At 51.6% G+C, this 19,828-nt stretch overlaps 1 protein-coding gene across 1 annotated transcript; it reads left to right on the forward strand.

Annotated features, from left to right (window-relative positions):
- The first annotated feature begins 1,090 nt into the window (after positions 1-1,090).
- Positions 1,091-17,856, forward strand: FOXRED2 (FAD dependent oxidoreductase domain containing 2). The gene is made up of 8 exons (XM_058568438.1): positions 1,091-2,273; positions 3,951-4,202; positions 4,352-4,615; positions 5,583-5,749; positions 8,837-9,002; positions 10,440-10,681; positions 11,891-12,061; positions 14,808-17,856. The coding sequence occupies exons 1-8, from the start codon at positions 1,582-1,584 to the stop codon at positions 15,065-15,067; spliced, it is 2,214 nt and encodes a 737-aa protein (XP_058424421.1). The 5' UTR covers positions 1,091-1,581; the 3' UTR covers positions 15,068-17,856.
- The last annotated feature ends 1,972 nt before the right edge of the window (positions 17,857-19,828 follow it).

Consider the following 19,828-nt stretch of genomic DNA (forward strand, 5'->3'; position numbering starts at 1 on the left):
GGAAGATTTTTCGAGAGAGATCCCAGTGGCAATTTTTAATGACAAGCTCCAGCCAAGCCAAGCTTTTGGGAGACTGCAGAGTTCTTTCCACACTAGGTATGGCTGCCTTCCCATGCGAACACTCAGCGCCACCTCACTGGACTGCTTAATGCCCCTGAAGGTTCCCGTACTTCCCTGGTAAATGCATCTATTCTGCCCATGTGAGTCCCATGCAGGGTCCACGTTCCACCTCTGCGAAGCCAACATGGGTCATCCAGTTCACTTGAATGGCAGTTCAGGATCATCCTGCCATTCTCAGTGTCCCCTCTGTTTCAGCCACGCTGTTGCTGTGCATTAGCTGTGGATTTGTCTGTCTATATTGGCCTATCATAGGCCGCTTTGTTTACAATATTACCAAGCACACAAAACACGATTCATGAATGAATAAAAAGTGTTTTGGAAAGAGCTCATAATTGAGTGAAAAAGGGAGGTTTTAATGCCAGGTGCCACTTAACTGTGTGATCTTAAGCAAATCACCCTTAAACTCCATTTAGCCAGTGGCTACAGAACGTTGGCAACAGAATCGTTGCCTACCTCTCCTGGCTGGTGGAAGATCAAGTCAGTCATGTATATCAATTAGTAAGCAATACACTGAACCACTGTAGCAAGCACTTGTTAATTGGTTTATCCGTCCTGTCTTCACCAACCTGGTTTCCAGTCCCAAAAAAACTGGGTAGCCAACTAGTCTTTGGCTACTTTAATGGTGGAGTGTAAGAACTGGGATTATCGCCAAAAATCATCTGCTCCCGTGCCTCACTTACACGTGGAGAGGCACAGCTTTAAAACAAGAGCCCCGCGCTCCAAACCCGGTGCATCCACCAGCCCCGCCACCACCCGCCAGCGCGCGCCCTGGAGCAGCGGACTCGGCACGTGCGCCCCTCTCCCGCGCCGCCCGGAGCCCACCGCGCGCCCGTCCGTCCCGGCGTGCCGCGCGCCGCGCACGTGACCCCGCCCCCTGCCATTGGCCGGACGGGAGGGGCGGGGCCGCCGCGGTGGCGCGAGCCGGCCGAGCGCGGCCTCACTCGGCTGCGGGCTCCCTGCTGAGCGGCAGGGAGTGGGGCTCAGTGCGCGGGGTGGGCCGGCGGGCCGGGGAGACGGGAGCTGCGGCCGTGGGCACCACGCACGCGCGAGGAGCGGCTCCGGAGAGCGCGCGCCGGCGGGAGCGCGGCCTCGCGCGCGTGCTGGCAGGTGTGCTGGGGCATCCCTGTCACGTGACCGCAGAGGAAGGCGCTCCTGCACCTGGTGGGGGGTGGGGCCCTGCAGGCCACACCTCCTCCAAGCCAGAGTGTGGGGGCGGGGGCGTGGCCAAAGAGACAAGATTCTCCAGGGTCTGGCCTGGGGAGCGCCTTGGAGAGGTGTTGGGCACCCGTCACAGTAGGGGAAAATTTGGGGGAACACCCACCCTCTTATTACCATGGTAATAACAAGGGGGCTGGCGTCCCCGGGAACCGAGGCCCTAGAGGAGTTCGGGATTCCTGGTGGGAGCCCCAGATCCGAGCTTGAAACGATGGAGTCTGGGCAAATGAGCCCAGAGGTTCTTGGATGCTGATTCTGGCTGCGCCCCAAGTCGCAGTGAGCGCTCAGGCAAGCCCCTGCCTCTTTCTGGGCCCCATTCCTCACGCATCTCCCCGGGCCTCGAGGGGACCCTCCGTGGTCCAAGGCCTCACCCCTCTGGTCTGCCGCAGGATGGGCCTCTCTGCCGCGGCCCCGCTGTGGGGCCCCCCGGGGCTGCTCCTGACCATCGCCCTGCACCCGGCTCTCTCCTTGCGCCCCGCCAAGGCCTCAGCACCCCCGCACCGGGACTACTGCGTCCTGGGCGCCGGGCCCGCGGGCCTGCAGATGGCCTACTTCCTGCAGCGGGCCGGGAGGGACTACGTGGTGTTCGAACGCGCCCCGGGGCCCGGCAGCTTCTTCACGCGCTACCCCCGGCACCGCAAGCTCATCAGCATCAACAAGCGGTACACGGGCAAGGTCAACGCTGAGTTCAACCTCCGCCACGACTGGAACTCACTGCTCAGCCACGACCCCCGGCTGCTCTTCAGACACTACTCCCACGCCTACTTCCCCGATGCCGGCGACATGGTGCGCTACCTGCGCGACTTCGCCGACAGGCTGCAGCTCCACGTGCTGTACAACACGACCATTGCCCACGTCACTCTGCTCAAGGATCGGCTGGCCTGGAATGGCCATTACTTCATCCTGACCGACCAGAAGGGCCAGGCATACCAGTGCAGGTAAGGAACCAGGTCCCAGAGAGGAACTGACACCCCTTCGTTGGCCGTCTGTGTGGGAGGAATGGGAGAATAGAGGCATTTCTGCCACTCCTTGCTCCCACTGAAATTCACTGGTAAGAGGTTCAGCTGAGCCATCATCTCCCAAATATGTCCTAAAAACATTTGTGATCTAATATGTCCAGAAAATACTAATCAATTCTTTCCTCCAGAATTTGTCAGTCTTAATATCTGCAGATTCACTGTGACACTCCACCCTGGGGTATTCAGCATTGTCTAAGCTTATGTGCCCACAAAACCCTTTTCATAGAGCATCTCCTGGAACTAGTGTTCCCTAAAATACTTTCTGGGAAATGCTGGATCAGATGTCCAGCAAGTGTTAGACAGGCTCAGCGGGATTTCAGAACTAAACAAGAGTGGAGGCCCAGCAGGCAGTGCCAACAGCGTTCAGTTTTAGCTTGGGAGAAAGCTTAATATCCTGCAGACAACCCAAACTCGGAGTCACACGCTATACTGCACTCGTTTAATCCTCACAAGGACACTGTGGGGGAGGTTCGCTGATCCCCATTTCACAGATGAAGAATTGAGGCCCAGAGAAGTTGAGTAACCGGGGCTGTAAGAGGTACAGGTGCCGTCTGAGCTCATATCTTCCTGACCGCAAAGCCTGTGTTGTTTCCCCCGCACCAGACCACCTCTCCCTTCCTGGCTGTGGGCCTAGCCCCCGGCTCCAGCCGGCTGCTCAAGCAGCTTCATCTCCTCCTGCCTTTTGCCAGAGGCCCGGTCTCGCTCCTTGCTTGCTGGAGCCCAGGGAAAGAAGGGTTGTGCGGTTTGGACCCTCACATTTGAGGCAGCAGTGCTACGTTGCAGGGGAGTCAGATGTGAGCAGAGTGGACAAAGGTCAGGAAACAAGGAGCCATAGGGGCTGCACCTGCCCCTCCTCCGGGCCGTCCAGTTCTGGTTTTGAAACCACCCTGTGATCAAACCATCCTTCTGCAGGCCGCAGGACCCCGCTCCCCGGCTGCCCGCTGCGGGGCTGGAATGCCCGTCAATATGAGGAGCAGGATTTGAGAATCAGGCTGGTCTGTGGTCACATTCCGGCTCTGCCGTCCTAGAGCTTCGGAGGCTGTGGGCCCGCGGGGCCTGTCTCCTCTCCTGGAAAGCAGGCCAAATATCAGCAGCTCAGCGTTGCTCTGAGCAGCGGGATGATGCGTACACCGCTTAGTACGGGCTCTGGTACAGCATTACTGCTCAGCAGATACTGCACATGCCGGGCTCGTCAGAGAGAGGAAGCAGAATGCCAAGTTTCGTTTTCATCATGGACGGTGACACTTGGTCTGACTGCTGTGTTCAAAATTAGGTGAATTATTCCATTTCTCATGGTGCTCCCCTCTCCTCAGTCAGAGAGTAAAATTCATTCTCATGTTTGGTATAATGCCAGGCAGGCGAAAAGGAAACTGTATCCACGGGAGTGAGTTCAGTGAGGGGCAAAGGTCAGGTCTCAGAGATACTGGAGTAGGTCAGGAAACGGATGAATGAAGGAAGGAAGGTCCTGTTTTCTTTTAGGAGCCAGCAGTCTGGGTGAGGCGGACAAGCCAGGAAGGCAAGTCCAGAGAGTGATTTTTCCTCGGTGGTCTTATAGCTAACAGACTAAGCCAGTCCTCCTCTGTCCCCCACCTGCAGCGTCCTTCTTGTAGCCACCGGTTTGTCAGTCCCCAACCAGGTCGACTTCCCTGGCTCCGAATATGCGGAGGGTTACGAGTCTGTGTCCGTGGACCCCAAGGACTTTGTGGGTCAGAATGTGCTGATCCTGGGCCGTGGGAACTCAGCCTTTGAGACGGCAGAGAACATCTTGGGTGTCACCAACTTTATCCACATGCTGAGCCGCTCCCGGGTCCGGCTCTCCTGGGCCACCCACTACGTTGGAGACCTAAGGTATGCCACTCAGCTGCTTGTGTATTCTGTACTACCAGCTTCCTCTAAAGCCTTTCCTGACCCCCACTGGACCAACCACCCCTACGTCTGAGTCTCCTTGTACCCTGTACAGACTCCTTTCTCTCCCCTGGCATTTCCTTGGGCCCCAGGGCCATCAACAATGGCCTGCTGGACACCTACCAGCTGAAGTCCCTGGACGGGTTGCTCGAGTCTGACCTGACAAATCTGGCCATCGTGAAGGACCGTGAAGGCAGGTTCCACGTCACCCTGAAGTTCTTCCTGGAGGAAGCCAACCAGAGTGCCGACGCCATCACCCTCCCCCAGGACAACAATGACAACTTTGCCATGCGCGAGGCCTACGACCGGGTCATCCGCTGCCTGGGCTGGAACTTCGACTTCTCCATTTTCAACAAGTAAGTCCAGATGGGGAAGGAGCTGGGATCTCTTAGCAAACCCCATCTGACGCCTCCCCGTGGGAACAGAGTCGCTGTCCAGCAGGGCCAGCGACAGGGCTTTCAGGAATGCAGCCTCAGAACACATGTGGGTGCTGCCTGGTCTCCCGCCCAGGACATGAGCGCTCTGTCCACTGGGGGTTCCAAGTGGCCCTGTGGCCCTCCGTCCTCAAACAGTGACAGCAGCGGGTCTTCATCTGTGTTGTGTTCCTCCACCACACATGGGAAAAGAAGCTCAGAAGGGATAAAAAGGTGAATTTTCTGGAAGGCAGTATAGCATAGTAGCTAAGAACATGGGCTCTAGGGTCAGTTTGAGATCCTCTACGTACCAAACCTGTGAGCTCTGGGAAAGTGACTTAACCACACTGTGCCCATTTCTTCCTCACTAAAATGGGGATCATAGTTTCTTTCTCATAGGGCTGTTGTGAAGACTAATTTAGGAAAGTGCCTGGCAGATACTATATGCTCAATAAAACGTTAGCTGCTAAAATTATTTACAATTGTATTTTGAGAACTGCTTTGGGGATCCTCGTCTTTAGACCTTGCTGCCCCAGTACCTTGGCAAGGCTTAGTCTCAAAGAATCCGTCCAGTCTCTCACTTTTCTTCTGTCCAAGGCACAGGCAGACAAGGAGAAGCTGGAGGCCTGTCCCAGCCCCTCCTTTCCCATAGGGTCCCACAGGGCCCGGTCTTAGCCCAGAGCCCAGCCCTGTGTCAGGCTTGAACCCTGGCTCTGTCCCTGGCCCACTGCATCTTTAACCTGAGCCTCAGTTCCTCCCTCTGTTAAATGGAGATGATTACCCCTGCCCCCTGGGGTCGTGGTGTGGTTTCAATGCCATAAGGACCGTAAGGTGCTTAGCCCAGTGACAGGCCTGGAATCAGTGTTTCATACACGGCAGCGATTTTACTAACAACCCTTTCCACTCACAGGTCTCTCAGACTCTCTTCGGGGGGTGAGTTCAGCAAGAAGTACCCACTGGTCAGAGCCAGCTATGAGTCCAAAGGAAGCCGGGGCCTCTTTGTCCTGGGCACTGCCAGCCACTCCGTGGATTACCGCAAATCTGCAGGGGGCTTCATCCATGGATTCCGGTACACAGGTGAGCCGGGCCGAGAGGGCCGCTGTTCCCAGACAGAGCCACCACCCAGAGTCTATAAACACACTCCTGACTTCCAGCAGCATTAAAGGGATTGCTTATCAGTAATCGATTGTCATAAATTCCTTGTCTGGGGCAGATGGTAACAGGTTATGGTCTGAGGATGTATCTAGAAAAGTAGCAGGTAAAGTGTAAGAGGACGTACATCTGGGGAGGCATGTTATGTGCGTAAGCCCTGTGTGCTGAAGCAGGATGCATTGGCAAGAACACGGAGCTTGATCACTGCTAACCTGAGTCCTCCCCAGCGGCGCGGTCTCAGAGGTGAGGCTTCATAAAGTCTCTAAGCCTCTGTTGGCCATCGCTGACATCAGAGATATAAACGAAGTGAACTCTCCGCCCTCGGGGGGCCGTGGTGAGAACTAAAGAAAACAATACCTGGGGACCATGCAGCTTGGAATCATCACACACACACAGACTCTTTGGATACCAACAAATTTCAATAAAAATTGCAATTGGATTATATCAGTTCTTTTTCAAAACTCTGGGTACTGTGGGTATAAATTTTCTGGACTCTGGGTAGCTCATTAGGTGTCAGATGGGTGCTTGACTGCATAGCAGGTGTTACATGGGCCAATCAGTTTTGCCATAAACACCATAAGGGTCCTGCATCCTGCATCCTCACATTTCTGTATTTAATTTGATACCTCATGTTGCTTTAACACTAGTTTTTGCATTTCACTATCCTTCCAGTTTGACAGGGGAAGAGAATCATATTTTGCTGTTCATTTCCAGATGATATTTTTTTTTTTCCATAGAGAATTCTTTTTTTTTTTTTTATTGATGTTTTAATGGTTTCTAACATTGTGAAATTTTGGGTTGTACATTTTTGTTTGTCCATCACCACATATATGACTCCCTTCACCCCTTGTGCCCACCCCCCACCGCCCTGGTAACCACAGTCCAGTTTCCAGATGATATATTTTATACCCCATGCGTGTTGTCAGGGAAGGAACTCAGGGAGAGAATGTTAGCTGTCTGTAAACCAAAGTATTTGCAAATAGGATACACGCATACACACACACGCATGGAATGAGACGAGTCTGTCTCTTCAGCTGTGTCCCCCCATGAGCAACCCTCATCATCACTCCCTGCATGTGACCCTCCCTGCACCCCGCCTCCTGGCAGATACTGCCCCATCTCCCTTGATTCCTTCTATCCTCTGATCTTTCCCAGCTAACATACTTAATCCTCACACAGCCCCATGAGACAGATCTCATTAGTTCAACTCTGTGTTCCAGATAAGGAGACTGGGGCACAGAGAATTAAGTAACTTGCCCAAAGTCACCCAGCCAGTGGATGGCAGGGGGGGAATTTGAATCCACACCTGTCTGACTAGTGCTCACAGTTAACCACTGAGCTTCAGGCAAACCAGAAACAATCCTGGGTATACAGGCCACCAATTGCTGTGGTCACTGAGTAGCTGAGGACCCTACAGGGGAGAGGTACACAGTCCATCCTGCCTAGACCGTTCTCATCACTTAGCTGAGACACAGGTCCCAAGGGAGACGAGAAAACAGTAAGGCAGAGTAAAGGAACAGGAGAGCAAAGATGGGCAGCACAGGCCGTAACTGCGTGGAAGTTAGGACATGCAGGAAGCCCTGTCCATCCTCCTCTGCATCTCTCTCCAGCCGTCCCTGCCTCGCTTTCCTAACTAGTCTTTCTGCCTCCAGTCTCCCTGGCTTCCCATCCAGCTGCCATGGTGCCTGCCAAAGCAACCTTTCTTTAAACAAAATCTTACCCTTCCTCTGCTTCCAGATCTTCAGTGGCTCTCCATGTCTCCAGGGAGAGTTCCAGCTCCTGGGCATGGCATTCAGAGCTGTGCACAGGCCGGCACTAGCTCACCTTTCTAGCCTGGTCCCTCACCTGTTTTTCAAAACATGCCAGGCTCTCTCAAGATTTTATTTCTTCGAGTATGTGCTCCCTTTGTCGGGGCACCTTCCCCAAACTTCTCTAGCTGTGTAACTCCTCAGTCTTTTGCAAAAGTCACCTTAACCCTTGTTTCCTCTGAGAGCCAGATGTCTTGTGAGGCTGCACCTTTTCCTGTGACTGTTGGCCACCTGAGTCTCCTGCCATGTGAATTGTCTGTGTCCTTGCCTGTATTGGACTTGGGTGTTTTGTTGATTCATTTTGGAAGAGCAGGCATCTGTGTGTGGTGCCCCAATTCCACATCTGTATCCAGCAGCCCCAGGTATACAGAAAAATGTTTCCCTGTTGTTTTAGATAGCTGTTGTGTTTCTGTCCTTACATAAATACACAAAGCATCTCAAAATAGAGCTTAGTGGCAGATTGGATTTAGGCTGTGAAGGAGAGGAAGCAGTCAAAGGTTTCCCATATGGGAGTCTCTGACAGAAATCGGGACTGTGAGACGGGGAGGGGTTTCAGAGGGAGGCTCTGTGTCTGGTTTTGACATACCACATGTGGGGTGATAGTAGTGGGACTTCCCTATGCAGATGGCCCAAAGCAGGGGTGGGCAGACTGGCCTGGGGACCAAATCCAGCCACACCCAATCATTTAGCAATCATCATGACAGCTTTCACACCTAGAGGCAGAACTGAGTAGTGCGACAGAGACTGTATGGTCTGCCAAGCCAAAAATACTTCCCATCTGGACCTTTAAAAAAAATATTTGCTGGTGCCAGCCTGGTGGCGTAGTAGTTAAGCTTGCGCGCTCCACTTTGGTGGCCCAGGGTTCACAGGTTCGGATCCTGGGCGTGGACCTACGCACCGCTCATCAAGGCATGCTATGGCGGCATCCCACATACAAAACAGAGGAAGATTGGCATGGGTGTTAGCTCAGCAACAATCTTCCTCAAGCAAAAAGAGGAAGATTGGCAACAGATGTTAGCTCAGGGCCAATCTTCCTCACCAAAAAAAAAAAAAAAATTGCTGACCCTGCTCTAAAGACATCTTGGAGCCACACATACAAGTGCATATTGAGTTCAGAGAAGTTGATGAGGACTGCACGTCCTTCCTGGTGATGAAAGATAAAATCTAAAGTGCAGCACGCCGTTCCTCCCTCTGGCCATTTCAGTGCGTGCTGTTCACCGGCTCCTGGAGCATCGTCACCACGGCATCACCTGGCCCGCCACCGAGCACCCCATCACACAGCTGACCAGCTCTATCGTCCGGCGCGTGAACGAGGCTTCCGGGCTCTACCAGATGTTCAGTGTGCTGGCCGATGTCGTCCTGTTGAAGGAGTGAGTAGCCCACCCCCCACTCTCCCCTCTGCCCAGCCTCACCACTCACCCTGCCGGAGCTCTTCTCTTCCTATTCCGGGTGTGGGATAGCCCAGTGGTTCCTTCCTAAAGTGGAGCCCGCAGGGGGCGGGGGCATCTACTCTGGGGAAAAGTCAGTGGAATCAACATGACAAGCTCTGCAGACAGACAGACAGACAGACCGAGGTGTGGATGTCAGCTTTGGCACTTTCTATCTGTGTGACCTGGGGCGAGTCAGTCAGTTAGCCTCTCTGAGCCTTTCTCTCGTGCATAATGGGGATAAGAACACCTACCTGGCAGGACTGTAGGAAAGAGTGAAGGTAACTGGAGGAAAGCACTTGGCACCACGTAGATGAGCAGTAAACCGCGGGGGGGGGGGGGGGCGGGGGGGGCGGGGGGGGGGTACCACCAGTGTGGGTGGAAGAGGGCCCTCGGGCCAGGACCATGCTGGCTCCTTATCAGTCAAGTGATAAAAGTGATAAGCGGCAGATCACAGAGGACACGTCCAGAGAAGGAACCGGTGCAGGGGAGTGGGGGCTGGAGGGGGAGGGCCTCAAAGGACAGGTGGCCGGTAAGAAGCAGGGAAAGAACCCTCAGTTGGAGGGAACAGCCTGATCCAAGCCACGGCGTGCAGCAGCACACGCAGTTCAGGACATGCAGGAGATTCAGTGGTGCTCAGCACAGACCCTCCCGTCGTCCTTGCCTCCTGGCTCTTTCACACGCATTCGCCACATTCAGACTATCCCTAAATCCCATCAGCTCTACCCTCAAATTATGTCTGGAATCTGTCCACCTTTCACCAGCTCCACCGCTGCCCTTGGTCCGGACCCCCAGCGTCTCTCCCTGCACTGGTACAGTAGCCTGCTACCTTTCCCCCATGGTCTGCTCTCAACACGGCAGGAGTGGTCCTTTTAAAACTTGAGTCACACGACGTCATCTCTACTCAGTACTCCCCAGGGGTCGGTGCTTCCCTTCTCAGTCCAGAGGAACCCAAGTTCCCATCATGGCACACACAAGCTCCCCTGGACCTGCCCCCGAGGACCTCCGACCCCCTCCTGCCCCTCCCCCTCGGCTCCACTCCAGCCACACTGGCCTTCTTCCCGTCCCTTGAAGACACCAAGGCGTTCTCCCCTCCTGGGGCTTTTCCATTATGTTCTCTCAGCCTGCTCACCCTTTCCCCAGATATCCATTTCAGATGACTCAAAGTGTTCTGGAAGCTATCCCACATGTAAGTCAGGCCTCAGCTGCAACAGTAATATTAAAGCGAGATGTGTGGGGCTGCTCAGAGTCTGTACGCTGTTTGATTGTCACTTCTTGGAGGGAGCGACACGTGCACACACACAGGCACTCACCTCTCACCTCTGCTGCAGCACTGAGGATCTTGCATCCCCCCACCTGCCATGTTGCCGTTATCCCCAGGAACGCCGCAGCATTTGAGTACCTGGAGGAGTTCCCCATGCAGATGCTGGCCCAGCTGGAGACGATCACAGGGAGGAACGCCAGGCACGGGCTCTTCATCATCAACATGGAGTACGGCAGAAATTTCTCTGGACCCGACAAGGACGTCTTCTTTTATGACCGGTCTGTGGGGCACACGGAAGACGCCTGGCGGTCTAACTTCCTCCATCCTGTCATCTACTACTACAGGCACCTCCCCACTGGTGAGCTGGGTCTCTGCTGTCCCCTGAGCCTGGGCTTTCTTGAGGTGGGCACTCCTCGGACCCCACTGTCTATCGCCTTGTCACCGTTAAGCCCTCACACAGCACTCTCAGCTGATGGAGGAGGACCACTGGGGGACTCTGCCCAGAGACCAAATGGGGCAGAAGGTCCAAGAATGATAAACGATATTCCCTGACTCTGGCGCATACCATGACCTGGGCAGGCCACACATGGAGCATCATGATCCCCTCCAGGCACCACTTAGTAAGAAGCACACTGTAATGCTGTAGTGTCTCCAAAGGAGGCTGACCACGGAGGGGGGAGGGAGGACCTGGAGGCTGACTATTAGAAGGAACTGGAAGTGGTTAACACAGAAGTGTAGCAATAAAGAGTACAGAAAAGCTGGATGGTGCTCCCAGCCTGTCCTTTCCTCACCATGTGACCTGAGTGACCTTGGACCGTTACCTCTCTTGCCTCAGCTTCCTCATCTGTAAAATGGGGATGACACAGTACCTTCCTTGTAGGACTGTAGGAGGATAAATGAGGTGATGTATATAGAATGCTAGCACGGTGCCTGGCACAGAGTAGCCACCACTAGATGAACCACCTGGGGAGCACGACTCCTGCTTCAGAACTTGAAGGCTGTCACTGGAGAGAGGATGATCTAGAAAAGGGCAGAGGTACTGTCAACAGGAAGTGACAGGAATGCAGGTTTATATTCCATCTAAGGAGCAACTAATAGTGAAAGCTGCCCGACAGTGGGATGGGCCGAGTTTCCCAGTACAGGGATGGTCAAGCCATGGCTTGATGGCCATCTGACGGTGACACCACAAAGGGAGCCCACACCAGGTGGGAAGCTGAACTACATGGGTTCTAAGACCCATTTCGATGTAGGAAGTCTCCTCACAGAAAGACCAGTTTTGAAGCAGCCACAATAGACCTTAGTCCACGAGTCTTAGAAAAATACCAAGTTCGAGTGATTAGTCTTAGTTCTGCCCTCTGATACCACAAGGGACAGGTCTAGTCTAGTCTAGTCCCTCCTCCTCATGCCAGCCTTCCAAACATTTGGAGATGGCTGTTGAACACGCTGACCCCAGCCCAGCGCAGAGGTGTATCAGGCAAGTCGAGTGAGGCATTTGGGGTGTAAGGGAGGCATTTGGGATGTGCAAGAACCAATCGGCTCTGACACGGCTCCCCTCTCCTCCCCACAGAGCAGGAGGTGAGGTTCCGCCCCGCAGACTGGCCCCTGCCTCGGCCCACAGCCATCCACCACATCGTGGAAGATTTCTTGACGGACTGGACCGCCCCAGTGGGACACATTCTACCTCTGAGGCGCTTCCTGGAGAACTGTTTAGACACCGATTTGCGAAGCTTCTATGCAGGTAACTTAAGTTCCCAGAAGGACAGAGAGGTTGAAAAAAGGCCAGCTAGATCCATGCCCTGCAGAGTTTCCTGGACTCACATCTAGAAACCCAAACCTAAGACTTCTGTTTCCTACCATGTGGTAGGCTAGATATTCACAGAAACCCTTCCCAGTACAGCACACCAGACAACGCTGAATAAAGTGTCTTTTTTAAAGAACTGGCAGGAAAATAAGGGAACTCCCCAGAGGCCAAATACGAAGAGAAGCACAAACCCGCTGGATGAGGGCTATCTGCTGATCATCAGTAGCCTAGAGCCTGGGTAACTGACCGGCACTTGGGGATGGGAAGGTGAGGGTGGAGCAGATAGGACATCTGTTTAGAGACCTGCAAATAAGCTTGGACTTCAGTGGGGAAAATAGGCAGCAAAAAACACTCCCAAGAGGGAGATGGTGGAGATGCATGCTTTTTGGCTCTGGGTAGAGTGGGGGAAAATCTCCCCTGAGAATTTCCATCCACTAGGCCTCACTCATGTGAGTTTGGGGCCAAACTTCACACTATCGTGGTGGTGCAAAAAGTCACAGAAGTAAATGCAAATCTTCTGTGAAGAAGCACACTGTAAAACTAGGACTCAAAGAATTCCCACAGATAAAATTTTAAGTAATATGAACTCCCAAGCAAAAATCACTTAACATGTAAGGACACTAACCTCCATGAGGGAATGTCAGCAGAAACAACAGGCTGGGATCAAACCAAAAAGACTGTGGGAATTAGAATGGTCAGATAGAGGACATAAAGTCTGTCTAAAATACATATATTGAAAATATAATTGACTGGGCAATTTTGAGAAAGATCCAAATAAAACTTCAGGAAATGAAAAAATACATTTTTAATTAGAAACTTAACATAAAGATATTGTAGCACATTAGACAGAGGTGAAGAGAGAATTGGTGAACTGGAAGATAGCTCTGACAGCCAAACCCAACGAGGGACTTGGGGAGAGAAGTCTAATGATCCAGAGGGAGAATTGATTGAAGCAAGCCAAATTTTTGTCTGTTTTCCTTTAACCCCCTGAATGCCTAGGACATCCACTCTTCTCTGTTCAGCAAACATCTGTTGAGCACCAGTTGTCTATTAGGCACTATTCATATCAGATCAGGTTAGAGACAGTCAGTCCCTGGCCTGCAGCTCGGAGAGCAGGTGTCTTTGCTTCATCCCCAGGTGACATCCTCAGTCCACTTTCAAAAAAAATGTATATATTAAGGACTCGGCTTAAAACAATACTTTAAATTAATAGCCTGTATGTAGTTGCTCAAACAGAGGTAATTTGTAGAGCAGAGCTAAGCAGCTTTGAAGTACTAGCATTCTACACACTCTCAACCTTGACCATACACTTACACATGAAGTTACATCTTATAGGTCTAGGGACCTCAGCTGCAGAGTCACTGCCTGTTTCTGGAGGTTTCAGGAGTACACGAAGATGCCCGTGCCTGTTAGGGAGCATGTTCCCACCCTGAGTTATGGCCCCCGCCAGTGCATCGTCACAGGCCCTTTAGCCTCCTGGCTCCCGCTCCCTGGATACTGCTCAACAGTACAAGCCACTGAGTGTTGCTGCCTTGAACTGGGAAGAATCCTTCCGGCAAAGGGCCAGCTGGCAGAGGGTGGGCTTTCCCTCCACCCCCTTAGCTGATGTGCAGCTGCTAGTTCTGGCCCCAGATTCTGCTGGGCTTCTCTGCCCCCCGGCCCCTGCAGAAGGGGTGATGTCATCAGAGGTGGTGCTTGCCCAAAGGCCACCTAACTGCCCCTCTGCTGTCCTCCCTCCGCATCTGCTGTCTTCCTGCTCGGAGGATTGTCATGGCCTCTTCTGCCAGGGGCGCTCCATGCAGTGAGTCAGAAATAGAGTAGGAAATAATGCTGTGCGGCACCTTACAGCCTGTCACAACATCCTCTGTAATATGCCCAGTTTTTCCCTGATGTAAAGGACTCAAGACGGTTTTCTGACGCTCACTCCATCTTCCCATCCTCTCTCAATCCCTCAGAAGGTTGAGCCCATGTCTGTTTCATCTTCTCTGTTTTTTAAATCAAAATTATATAAGTACTTGGCTAGAAGACGTTTTCCCCACGTCCGTTCTCACTCCCCAGGAGGAACTATTTCTAGCTCTTACTGTTGTTTCTTCCTATTTCTGCATAATAAGTATCCACACTGCTTCCTGATTGATCAGATCTGTCCCAGCACCCACTTTCTGCTGTGGCAGAGGTGAGGATTTTCCAGTTTTATCTTGAAATCCCCCACAGGCTTAGACCAATGCCTTACACACAGTATTTGCAACTCAGGTATTGTTGAGGGAATCGATCTTTGCAGGCAGCTCTGAGGTCAAAATGGGGCTGACCACTGAGTTTCTGCTCCCCCTGCCCTGGGCCGGCTTCCAGAGAGAAGGCTGAGGGCTGTTCCTGAGCTGCTGAGCTCCTACCCGGGGCTGGCTCCATGCAGAGCATCGTGCTGGGCCTCGATCTCTGGGGGCTGAGTCATGTCTGTGGTTTGATTTCGTTTCGGAGCCTTGTACTTCCAAACCGTCAGGGCAGCCTCCTATTCACGGAACCTCGGGGAGGCATGAGATCCATGGCTACTCGGGTCAAACGTGAGATACCTAGAAAAGTCAGCTTCCAGGCTCAAGGGATGGAGGCCGCTGGGGCATCAGCAGCAACTCCTGCACCTCTCCCCAAACCTCTCAGCCCGGCTCATTCATCTCCTTCTGCTTTTGTGTAGAGTCCTGTTTCCTGTTCGCCCTAACACGCCAGAAGCAGCCGCCCTTTTGCCAGCAGGGGTACCTGAGAATGCAGGGGCTTGTGGGCACCGAGAATCTTCGACAGCATGGAGTGGAGAGCGGGCTTCTGCGGGACTATGCTGCCGTGGGCAAGCGCCAGGAGGACAGCGGCCGGCGGCCTGGAGACCATGAGCCAGCAGGTCACCCCCTGGCTCCAGAGCCTCCGGTCCAGCCCCCCGACAGCAACAAGGAGGAGCTCTGATGGCCAGGCTTCTCCCACCCAGGACCACAGTCAACCCTCCTCTTTGCCCACAGCCCCGTGCTCCCACCGATGTGTGATTGCCAAAGACCACTCATATCATCGCAACGACCACACCAAAGCCACAGGGAGGGCACATAAGGGCTGAAGGGTGGCCATGCAGTGATCTCCTCCCATCCTGTTCGGTCTGTGGGTGCCGGGGAGGTGGGTCCAGAGAAGGGCATCCTCTGCCAGGTGGGAGCTGCCTTCCACAGCCAGGCTTGTCTGCAGTGACCTGTCACTGAGCCCCAGGCTGGCCTCACTTGTCTCCCCATCAAGTGCCCAGTGGTTCCTTTTCCTTCTGGTCTGCTCTTCAGGTGGGCCTTGATCCCACCCACCAGTGGAGTGTTTCACAGGTGAAATCCATCCTCATCTTTATAAGGGTTTGGGCAGGCACTTGAGAACAAAAGGTCTAGTACCCTCAACCATAGAGGGCTGGTGGGGCTGTTGCTCCCGGATGAAGACACCAGCTCAGAGAGGTTGGGTGACTCCCACGGTCCCAGCCGGGAGTCCCTGTCTGGGTAGCCCTAAAGTCTATTAGACCTCACCACACTGCCTCTGCCTGCCCCCCATCTCTGTTTTCAGAACCTAGGGGCCCAGCCTGGCTTATCGTCATAGGCCCAGTGGGCTGTCATCGGGCAGAGATAGGACAGCTCCCCACAAAGCCATCCTATCTAAGCAGTTTTCTCCCTGAGCAGCAGAACTCAGAGCCGCTCTCCCCAAAACTGCACACCCTGACTTATCTTCAGCCTCTGTGTTTTCCTCTTCCATCCTCTCCCCTGCCCTCTGGCATCATGAACAACGCCTTGCCTCTGGCCTGCCCCATCAAGTTTTGTAAACTCACCGTGCTGTCTTTCAGCGGGGATTCTTTCACAGGTGATTCACCCCGTTGCTTGCACAGAGCCCGGCTCAGCGTGTGCAAGGAGACATTTGTAAATGCATTTGTATGATAACGATGATGCATTTAGTTTCCGGTTCCCTTAGCTGTTCTGGCTCTTCTTTGTTGTCCTTCCTTACCAGGAATCTGCTCCCTTCCTACTCTCCCATCAGGCATTGTGGTCCCATTTATTAGTAAGCCATGGGAAAGCATTTGTACATAAAATAATCATGGTGATTTTTCAAAGCCCAGGACCATAGGTGATTGCTTTCTCACTGGCTCTTACTCGTCCTTCACGTATCCACTCAGAATTCGAGGGACACAGGTTTTCTGGATCCGCAGCCCTTTTCTGGGAACATCCTCTTCCTCTCTTGGCTAGATCCAAAATCCCTTAACCACCTGGCCCTGTTGTCCGTCTGCAGATGCCTCTCCCCCCAGTCATTTGCAGAGTTACAACAATGAAACTCCAGCAGCCTTAGCCTATCGGGGAGGAGGTCTTTACCCCATGGCGATACTTGGCACAGTTTGCACAGGGCTGAAACTTCTAAATTAAGGGACTCTCCCCAGTCCCAGGGTGTCAGGTTCACCATATTTCATACAGATTACAGGTAAACCATAATTGGTTTACCCGTCAGTTCACCCTTCCTTTTCCAAAACCTTTTTGAAAATAAATCTTTTAATAGGACTGTACCCATAATATCAAATCCTGTTACACACGTCTCGCCTATCCAATTCCTGAAGGCTGGCTGAGCCCCTTGTCCCTTCAAGGTGCTGTAACAAATACTTTACTGACGCCTAAATATGTGGCATCTGCTGCTTTTCCTGTCATCTGCCAAATTGTTCATTCCATCAAAATATCAGCCAGCCTTATTTGTGTCTAACAAGACGCGATCCCGGTCTTGCTCAGCTCACTAGAGATGTCTTCCCTGCTATTCTTCCTGTAAATCAGTAGTTGGCTTCGAGCAGAAAACTCCTTTTTTTGCTGTGAAGATGGCTGATGCATTTGCTGGAGTCCCATCTAGACCTTCCCTCCTCCTAGCAATGTTCCCTCTCCCCGCCTCTTTTTTAAATCCTGGCCCCGAGTGCCTGTCGCTTTACATGTGCCACCTCTGGATGCCTGCTGTGCTCCTGCCGTGTCGTATGAATTCACGGTTTCTACTTCACTGTCTCAGTTCCTTCTTGGTCAAGTGTGGACATCCCGTTAGCACATCCCTTCATTTCCAGCTGGACCAAGTTCCTCTTCTAGCCAAGGCCTGACTTCACTAATTCCTCCTTTTTTTAATATTATAGCATTGCTGGCTCAAAATAGACAAATCAGTGAAACAGTAGGCAGAAGCAGACCGTATTCTAAGTAAGAAGGAGATGATTTTAAAAAGGAATCACAGGGGCCGGCCCCGTGGCTTAGCGGTTAAGTGCTTGCGCTCCGCTGCTGGCGGCCCGGGTTTGGATCCCGGGTGTGCACCGACGCACCACTTCTCCGGCCATGCTGAGGCCGCGTCCCACATACAGCAACTAGGAGGATGTGCAGCTGTGACATACAACTATCTACTGGGGCTTTGGGGGGAAAAATAAATAAATAAATAAAATTAAAAAGGAATCACAAACCATTGGAAGAGGTTGTGCAGGACCATGCAATAAATAATGTTGGACCAACTGGTTAGTAATTTGAAGAAGAAAATAAGTCTCATTGTAGACCTCTATTTCATACTATACTTCAAAATTAATTTCAGAGGAATTTGTCAAAGCCATCTAGAAACGAGGTGAAGAGGGGGTATTTTAATAAAAAGACTTTCCAATTTCAGAAGCAACAGTAATTCCCCAGAGGAAAAGGTTTAACATTTCCAGGTACACCTATCTCGCCTGTACCTAAGTAATGTGACTATTTTAAAGAAAATGGTAAAAATTAAAAGACAAAACGGCATGGGCAACAGTAGGATACAATACACATAAAAATAAATAATAAATGTCTTTATTGTTATATAAAGAACTGATTGAAATAAATGAGAAAAACAAAGAATAGTTAAGTAAACTATGGTATATTCACCCAATGGAATATTACCCAGTTCTCAAAAACTCTAAGTGGTGAAAGACCATGTAACACGAATACATGTGTAATAAAAAGTGAAAAGCAGGATATGAAATTGAAGTTGCAACTTCTTGTAACTATAAAAATAGAAAACTATGCAGGGAAAACTATGGAAAGGAAATATCACAAAATGTCATCAGTGACTGCATTAAGTTTGTGGAGGTCATTTTTTTAATTTTCCTTTTTCTTTTGTCCAAATTTGTGGTTACACTGTGTAGTGAAATAAATACATTTATTTTTTAAAAATCATCTCTGTTTTTGGAATTTAAAATTGCTAGGGGGCGAGTGGAGCTGGGAGGCCTTCCCAGAGGATAACTCTGCCCCCTTGGTCCAGGTGGTGCCCACGGCATCATGCCTTCTCCCCACTTGGGAAGACACTGCATCACGTGGCGGGGGAGAAAACGTGCTCAGTCAGGAGAAGTGAGTTTAAGTGGCGTGTGCTCCTCTCCTAGAGTCTTTGGACTGGCTGACCCAGCACAACAGAGGAAGCCTCTGCAAGACTCTTCCCTCCCAGGTGATAGAAATTGAAAGATAAAAATCCTCATTTTGTGGAGGTGTCATCCCCAATCCATAGTAGAGCCCCAAATTCCTTTTACCTGATAAACGTGGGGGTGTACCTAAAGTCTGCCTGGAAATCGACTCACCAAGAGGTGAATTTGTCTGCTAAGCTAATCATAACTTCAAATCATTTATTGAGTGCCTACTGCATGCCCAGGACTGTGCTGTGGTGGTTTTAAAGATATGTCCACAAATTCTTTGATACTTCTCCCCCAAAGAGGTGGAGATTAATTCCCCTCCTGTTGGGTGTGGGCTGGACTTAGTGATTCACTTCTAGGAAATAAAGTACAGCAAAAGCAAGATGTCATTAGGTTATAAAAGACTATGGCATTCATCCACTAAGAGACCGTGCTTTTTCCCTCTCTGGAGTCCCTCACTCGAAGAGGCCACCTGTCATGTTGAAAGGACATCCAGTAGGGAGAGGCCCATGTGGTAAGGAACGAAGACCTGCCAACAGCCATGTGAGGGAGCCTGGAAGCAGATCCTGCCCCAGTCCAGACTTCAGATGATGCAGCCTTGGCCACTGCCTTGAACACAGCCTCATGAGAGACCCTGAGCCAGAACCACCCCGCTAAGAGCTCCCTGACTCCTGATCCACAGAAGCTTTGAGACAATGTTTGCTGTGTTAAGCTGCTAAATTTGGGGGGTTATTTGTTACACAGCAATAGATAACTAAATAGCTTACCTACATTAATTTAATTCTCACCACAACCCTAAGAGGTAGATATTGCTATAATCATTTTACAGACGGGGAACCTGAGTCCGAGACAAGTCAGTGGTGTGGAGCTTCGAAAATCCACCTCCTTCGAGCCATCCTCTAAATATTAAATCATTAAAGCAACCATTTTCTCATCACCGTCCCTATGTGTTTCCTTCATGTGAACACTGGGTGACAAGAAATTAAAAGACCAAACAATTCTCAAACCTAGGAAAGTGCATGGTTCCCACAGGAGGGCAGAGAAGTGTTGAAATGCTGATTATCCAAAAGGTACCCTTGAAAAGAGTATTAATCCATTCCATCAAACCAGACATCCTGTGATACAGGCAGGGCGGGGTGACGCAAGATGGGAAGGGGAAACCTCAAGCGTCTGGAGTATCAGCCCTCACCAGCCTTCAGCCTCAGTTAGGCTCCTCAGTTCTCTGACCAATTACAACATCATCCCCAAAAGCCAAATTGGATTCTTCCCTAGAAAAGAAACCATGG

This window comes from Diceros bicornis, chromosome 25, assembly GCF_020826845.1.
Source record: "Diceros bicornis minor isolate mBicDic1 chromosome 25, mDicBic1.mat.cur, whole genome shotgun sequence".
Taxonomy (NCBI): domain Eukaryota; kingdom Metazoa; phylum Chordata; class Mammalia; order Perissodactyla; family Rhinocerotidae; genus Diceros; species Diceros bicornis.